General features: G+C 31.7%; 1 protein-coding gene across 1 annotated transcript; it reads right to left on the bottom strand.

The window, feature by feature from the left end:
* Positions 1-720: 720 nt before the first annotated feature.
* Positions 721-5,714, bottom strand: LOC105630290 (phosphatidylinositol-glycan biosynthesis class F-like protein). The gene is made up of 8 exons (XM_012212078.4): positions 5,432-5,714; positions 5,282-5,347; positions 5,028-5,070; positions 3,792-3,846; positions 3,315-3,363; positions 2,873-2,940; positions 2,256-2,364; positions 721-956 (listed from the first exon to the last, which is right to left on the bottom strand). The coding sequence occupies exons 1-8, from the start codon at positions 5,627-5,629 to the stop codon at positions 843-845; spliced, it is 702 nt and encodes a 233-aa protein (XP_012067468.3). The 5' UTR covers positions 5,630-5,714; the 3' UTR covers positions 721-842.
* Positions 5,715-7,679: the final 1,965 nt, after the last annotated feature.

A 7,679-nucleotide genomic window follows, 5' to 3' on the forward strand; every position in this document is an offset into this window, starting at 1 on the left:
TAATGGTTAAAAAAATTTATAACAACTGAATAAAATAAAACGAAAATGCTTTTTCCTAGTTAAATCATAAAATAAATAAATATAAACTTGTCGGCCAAGTTTGGACTAACTCGTGAATTGTAATTTATGTTGCATTTATACTTCAATTTTGAGTCTAAATCACAATTTAAAACATGTTTAATATATTGCTTTTATAATTATTAATAATAATATTATTGTATCCCTTCAATTTAGTGTTTTGTGTATGTCATCCGAGCCTATGGTTTATATTATGAGGAAATTAACAATTTCTCTGTTTTTTAAAAGTAATGCGAAATTCTTTTTTCACATAAAATTAGTCTTTTTGAGATTCGTGACTGCCTCTCTATCCGGTTCCATAGTCCATAAATAACGAAAACGTTTATATTTATATATATATATATTTTTTTTTCAATAAACGAGTATAACCAGCTTTTAAATGCTTCTTAGACAGTTTATTTTAATGCTAGTTGACAAATATGCAAGTAATAATTCTTTTTAATGTTAAATCAAAGAGAAATAAAATATTAATTTCTTCCTAGTTTGGAATGTACTTATATTTGCAGGGTAAAATTGTAGGACATAGCTTTCTAGCCTGCAATGGCAACAATATCCTACAAATTACTTAGACTAATTTTTTGCATAATCCAAACACGGGAAAATTTGGATATTTTCCAACCAAGTTATCTACGGAAACAAAAGGAGCGAAAAACTGAAAATCTTTTTTAACTAATTTATCATATCTATAAAAACCGTATTCAGCATGTCCCAAAAAGAGTAATATTGTCACTACAGCTATCAGTAAATAGGTATCTCCTAGTTTGTTAGTCCCCTTTCAGATGTTGCCGTCCACAATGTACAAGTACAAAGCCAAGAGATACTACCGTTCCGACCAGATAACCAGTCATTGCACCGTAAGTCACACATATTGGCCATTCCTACAAATATAATAATAAACGTGAGGTCTCAAGAAAAGCTAAGAAAAACAAATATATCAGAAGAAATTCTATAAAATATCCTTCAATACCACATGTAGTGTCTAATTATTTCCTCAAGTTAGAACGAGTCAAGTTACTCTCCAACATACCATGAATTATTGCTGCAACTAATGAACGGCTTTAGCTTACCTGAACACCTGCATTTCCCACTTTAACCAGCCACACTCTCTAAACATGGATCTTAATCACTCTCCTATAACTCAATATTCTCTGCATAACTGAACTAATGTACAATCAGCTTATCAAGCTAACTTATATCATAAAATGCCGAGTTCCGCACCAAGCATAGGACTAACAAAGCATTATCTCCATTATGATCATGCAGAAGCTTCGGAAGATGCTGTAGGATGTAGTTTCAATGTAATCAATTGGGTAAAGTGGTTTGATCCATCTGGATGGGTAAAATGGTAAAGGCTTGGCATCTTAGTTCTACTCAATTATATGAATTATATGGGTCAAGGCTTTTCTCAACTGGGTCCACAATACGTACATTATCTATTTAAGGCAATGTAACATTTTCAGGCAGCACAATTTGTTCTTGAAAGATCCCAAGAACTAGTGGATCATGCTCTTTTTTCTGGCTTTCAAGAGTAATCAGAGGCAATAACTTCATTAGGAATGTGATTAAAAACCAGTGTAATGCATGCCTCAAACAAAATATTGACCTTGTTGGTTGGTACAACAACCAGAATCGATATTTTTTGTGTTAACCATGTCAATAATTATGTCAAAACCGCAAAATGTTGAACTCTGAGCAAGCTCTAGGCACAATGAACTGATGTCTAGATGTGCAGGAACATTGAGACCAATAAAAGATGCAACTCCTTTTCAAAAGACCTCATGCTTCTTAAATCTCAAATCTGAAGCACTTTAACACATACAATGCAGAATATATTGAGGTCATTGATTATAATTCTTCTTCAGTGTCCATGTAGGTTCAGGGTAGCAAATCAGGTTCTTGGTGGTCATATCAAATTATTGATATTTGGGAAAAGTTCAGGTTTTGCCTAAAATTTCTAATTTAACTCAAAAGAGAATAATTAATCAATCTCTAGAGCAGGACATTTTGCTAATTTTCAGGCCATAAGGGTTTCTATCGACTTGAATTTAGCTTTCCATCAATAGTTTTGTCATGTTAGAATAAAATAATTTATAAAGCAGAGAATGTGAGCAGATTAGGAAATGATAACATGCCTATAATAGGTTAGAAACTGAAGGGGAAAAAAAAAAGGATGGTACCTGCCATGGCCTTTCCCAGTCAAGTGGCATAGGCCAAGCCCCAAACCAGGCTCCAATTATAGCACCATGTGCTGGCATGCAAATCATATACTCCAGCGATTCAACGGGCCTACAGCAAACACATTTTAGTTCCACACCAGGTCCACAAAAATTGAAGGGGAAATTCAACTAGCAGCTTGTTCAATACAATTCTAAACATGCTGCCTTATGTTCATAAAATTCTCATTTAGTTGTTTTATCATTCAACTTTGGCAAGATGTGAATTATTTAACAAGTGTCTAGCACATCCATTAATTTCCAAACAGAAAGTGAGGGACAAAGATGTGATGTTATCTGACTTGCGAAAAACACCACGGATCAAATGCACTAACACACATCATAGCAACCAAATTCTTTCTAAAAGCTAAATGGCTAAAGGATATAAACCACCAACTAAAACTGGAAAAAGTTTATTTTGAATAAAGGACGGATATTGCACAAGGGTATATGTCCAATAGTTAAAAAAAAAAAAAAAGTATTTCTTCAAGTGTCATGGATTCTCCACTGACTTGAAATCTCAAAGTGTTACATCCAGGTTCAGTGAATATTCAAAGTAACTATGATGTTGGAAAACTTACTTTGTATGTGCAAATACACGTTGCCAATGAGACCATGATGAGCCAAATACAGAAGCTGCAGGCACAAACTGTCACAAGACAAGATCGTTTAGTAACACCACAAAGGCACTATGTAGCACTACTGACATGGGAAATCAACATGCCGACAACAGTTACTTGTATTACCATGCTCGTCAACATATTGGAAATCAAATAAAGAAAGGCAAATATCAGATTGCTTATTGAGCCTTGTAACTACTACTTAGGACTCATTCACCAAATAGGTGAACTTTGGAATGATTTGTGAAAAACAGATTGCTTTCTTCTAGGTGATTAACATAAACATTTAATACGACTACATGAAATAGAATACAAAAGATGGATTCGTTAAGGAGGAAACTTTCAAATTAAACCCATCTAACAGTTAAGAACCTGTGTTAGCACAGCACCAGCAAATACTTACTGTGAATGATGACATAAGAAGAGACCAATTAATGGTTTTTGGAAAGTACCTGTCTCCAACATTAAAAGAGCTAAATCAATACACTTTTTTTTATTTCTAATTCAAAAAGAAATGATGACAAGGGATCAAGTCCATCTCCCATCAGAATTATGAAAAAGACAATATATCAATCATTTACAAATATTTCTATCTCCATAATTCTGAAACCATAAATCATAGTTGAGGTTGAAGAGCCACCACCATCATCGAAGTTCAATACCAGCTGAGTTTTCAACCAAAAAAATTTACTTTCACAATCAAAAATCAGAAGAAAAAGAAGGCCACAATGAAATTTTGAAACAACAGAAGACTTAAGTACCTGATAGTGATGGCAACCTTGTATTGACTATAGAATATTAAACTCTTCCCTTCCAACCTCAAACCTGATTTCTGTTTTCAGAATTACTTTGGAAGTTACGAATCCACTACACCACATACTGGATGCCAACAGGTGCACCTAAAACAATAGCTCCAGTCGCATTCAATAGAGCACCTACAGAGGGGACAAAAGAATATGGTAAGTTGACATAACATATGGAGATGAAACTGCAAGTCAGAGACTCATACTGGTAGGGGGACAGAGAAGAATGCCCTAACAAGAGAAAGACCTACCAGTTAGCTTATCAATAAGACGATAGCCCATTGTTCTGATTCTAATTGCTCTCATCTAAGACAGCAAACGAGAAGCTTATCCAGAGTCAGATACTAATACATAAATGAGTGATCTGGTCCTATGTCTAGGAGGGTGGTCAGAGTCCAATGAGGACTAATAATACTAGTAGCACAACCAGTATCAGTAATAAATATGGCAAGGCCTAAATCTATGGGACAATTATATGAAACCACAGTTAGTTTAACTCGGTCATCTGTAATTTCTCAATGAAAAATAAAAATTAAAAAAATTTTAAAAATCTAAAAAAAGAATTAGCTGTTACTTCCATGCTCCAATGACGCTTGCAAAACTTATATCTCCACAATGAAGATTTATTCTTTTCCAATTAAAAATTCCATCTGAAAATACATTTTACAGAGCAAAGAGAAATTACAGAAACCACACATCTGTGTCAAGCTATCAGGGAATAGTTCAATAGATATTATCTCTTCTATTGAATCAGACACACACACACACACATATATATCTTTATATATTTTTAAAATGTAAGTAATGTCACTTTGAAAAAAAAAAAAACCATTTAAGATGATATGGAACCCCCATGGAAAATGCTACTGAGGAACACTGCCTAACAGCCTTTGATTAAGGTCTAAGCTGATCAAATTCTAAAACCGGAAGCCAAAGGTTTCTTTTAGAAGGCATGTTCCTTCAAACTGTATATGCACAATACCACCAAATAAAACATCTCATATATCTCTCCAATCCAACAAAAAGATCACCTAATCTTGTTCATTTTGCTGATTTTCAAAACTCAACATAAGTCTTATTTGATCCATGCTTCCTTTTCAGGGGGTAATCAAATTATGCAGAATCAAAAATTACGCATGCCAAATAATACTACTTTATCAGTTAAACTATACATTTATTAATAGGAATCATATAGATGACATCCTGAAATTATTGAATCATACTATATATATATATAGTACTGTTTAGTCATGTAGTTCAATAATAAATATGTAGCGAAGAAAAAAAAAAAAAAAGGCAAGTTCGAGACTAACCAACAAGGAGAGCCAACATGCCTCGTCCAACAGCTTTCAAGTACTGTAAAACATAAACATAACATAACATAATTTAAGCAATGAAAGAAACACTTGAGAATTCAGACTAAAAGATAATTGATGGATAACTAAGAAATTTTCTCGCCCGTTTAATATTTTAAACTGCTTCACATTTTCTTTTCCTTTTTCCCACATTTTCCAGACAACCAAACAAGAGAGCTAAAAGAAAAAGATAACCACTAAATAGGAAGTACCGAGCATTGTTCAGGATCCATCCGAAACCAACTGTAAAGAAGTATTACGATTGAGCTCTCCACCATCTAAAAAAGAAAGAGAAAGAACAGATTTATATACAAAACCAAACAAAAATTCAAAATCGAAAGCATAGAGAAAGAAGGAGGTACCCAAATCAAGCGGAGAGTTCGTGAAGGATCTGAGACGAGATTGATGGAGTAGAGATCGTGAGCCACCCATAAGGCTATTGCTAAACCAAGTCCACAAATTATATGGACAAAAAATGCTTGAAGAAATGATACTGATCGAGAGGAATTCTCTGCTGTGGAAGTTTTTGTAGTATTGCTCTTCTTCTCCTCCTCCTCCATGTTCGTGCGTCGTTTCAATTTCTTCTCTTCTCCATTGTTACAGCTGACTTGAACAGACTCTTGATATGGGCCAATTTGAGCCTGTTTGGGCATTACTATATTGGAGCAAAACTTATAAACTTATTAGTGGGCTGGGCTTGGATATTTTATATATGGGTAATTCTAGTAGATGTCATGTGTTTAGAGAATGTCGGTTTGATTTTTCAATTTAAATTATTGTCGGCTTAAGTTTATTTTTTACTTTTATACCCTTTTTTATTTTGTTAAGTGTTAGTTTGTTAGTAAATCAGTATTTTAATTGCTTTGTGTTTCCTTTTTATTAATTTCCTATTTTAATTATCGGTGTTTTAATTATTTAGTGTTTCTTTTTTTTTTATTAATTTTCTATTTTAATTATCATGTTTTAGTTTCTATTCTTTTTCTGCTCTCGTCTTTTTGCAGCCTCCATTATTTTGAGCATCATTCTTTCTCATTTTGTTGCCGTCTATTATTTTCTTATCGTTATTTCTCGTTTTACTCTCATTATTTTCAGCCGCCAATTGTTCTTTTCATAATTGGTGTTGTTTCACAGTTTCTTCTTATTTTTTAGATTCTATTTTTTTTTGCAATTTCATTTTTGTATGAGCGTACTAGAGACTTAATTTTTGCCGGAAAACTGTCACCACCATGGATGCTGTTTACGCTCTGTAGAGACAAGGTAGAACTCTTGATTCTGTTTGAATTGATATTGATACAATATATATATATATATATATATATATATATATATATATATATATATATATATATATATATATATTAATACAGAATATACACCGTATATATCATATTTACCGTCATTGTGGTCATCGTCGCCAGTCGTCATCCTCTTTGTTGAATCATATAAATTGTATAGGGATTTGCTCTTACATATTTCTTATTTCTTTTTTTTCTTTTTTTTTTTTTTCGGCGTTTCCTTTTTGACCAAATCTATTAGTTTAATATTGTTTGAGGTTACTTTAAGTATTTTTATTTTATTTTTGACCAAATGTTTTAGTTTCTTAATATTTGACATCTCTCGACATTTACTAAAAACTGAAACTTTAAATATGACATGTGGCTCACTGAACATTTTATATAAAGTAACAATTCGACCAATAGTACAAAATTTGTAAATTGAAGCTTTTTATTCACAATTACATAACCAGATGAAATATTTTAAATTGACTAGTTTGAATAATATATAACAATTGATACTTATTCATTAAAAATTCTGAGTTCAAATTTTAAATACAGTGAAAAAGTTTGAGAAAATAAATATCATTATGTAACTCATTTGCGCTTTATTTATTTATTTTTTTAGGAACTAATTTACGTTTATTTGGAACAATAGCTGCAATTGTACTCAAATGTGATTGTAATAAAATTATGAGGATTGAATTGTATTTTGCCTTTGATTCTGAAAATACAGTATAATCTAATCAGCAGAAATTAAGGAATTGAATATCAATTATAGATATTTTTTCCTTCTTTCTCTTAAATTGCTCTCTCCCTCCTGTCTTCATCTTCATCTCAGTTTCTATCTTTTCTCGGCTTTTCTTTTTATTTCTCAGTATCCAAACATAACCTTTTCTCTTTTGTTTCACTAGATTAGATTAGATACTGCATGTCACAGGTATCAAGACGTTTCGACTTTACATAAATTGTGTTCAGAATCACACGTTGTTAAAATACCAAATACTGCATAAAGGACATATAAAGTGTAAAACTACCCGGCAAATTAGTAATTAATATTCCTTCTAGTCCAAAATATAAGTTGTTTAAAATTTTTACACGGAATTAAATAAATAATTAATTCTCTTAAATTATAATAAAATCAAGAGTAATTTGATCAAATTATCACTTATCTCAAAACTAAGATTACTTGTAAAGTAGTTATTATATCTAATATAAATAAAGATAATATTAGAAAAATATTATTTATTACTCCTTAAGATACTTAAAACTATTTATAATATGAGACAAAATAATCAATTATAAATAACTTATATTTTGTAACGAAGAGAGTATT

This window comes from Jatropha curcas, chromosome 1 (genome assembly GCF_041381405.1).
Source record: "Jatropha curcas cultivar XTBG-Jc1 chromosome 1, XTBG_Jcur_1.0, whole genome shotgun sequence".
Classification (NCBI taxonomy): domain Eukaryota; kingdom Viridiplantae; phylum Streptophyta; class Magnoliopsida; order Malpighiales; family Euphorbiaceae; genus Jatropha; species Jatropha curcas.

Coding starts and splice junctions, on each gene's coding strand:
- LOC105630290 (XM_012212078.4), bottom strand. CDS start 5,629: ATGGAGGAGGAGGAGAAGAAGAGCAATACTACAAAAACTTCCACAGCA. Junction 5,348..5,431: donor GAACTCTCCGCTTGATTTGG/GTACCTCCTTCT, acceptor TTTCTTTTTTAG/ATGGTGGAGAGCTCAATCGT. Junction 3,364..3,791: donor GGTGCACCTGTTGGCATCCA/GTATGTGGTGTA, acceptor TGTTGGAGACAG/GTACTTTCCAAAAACCATTA.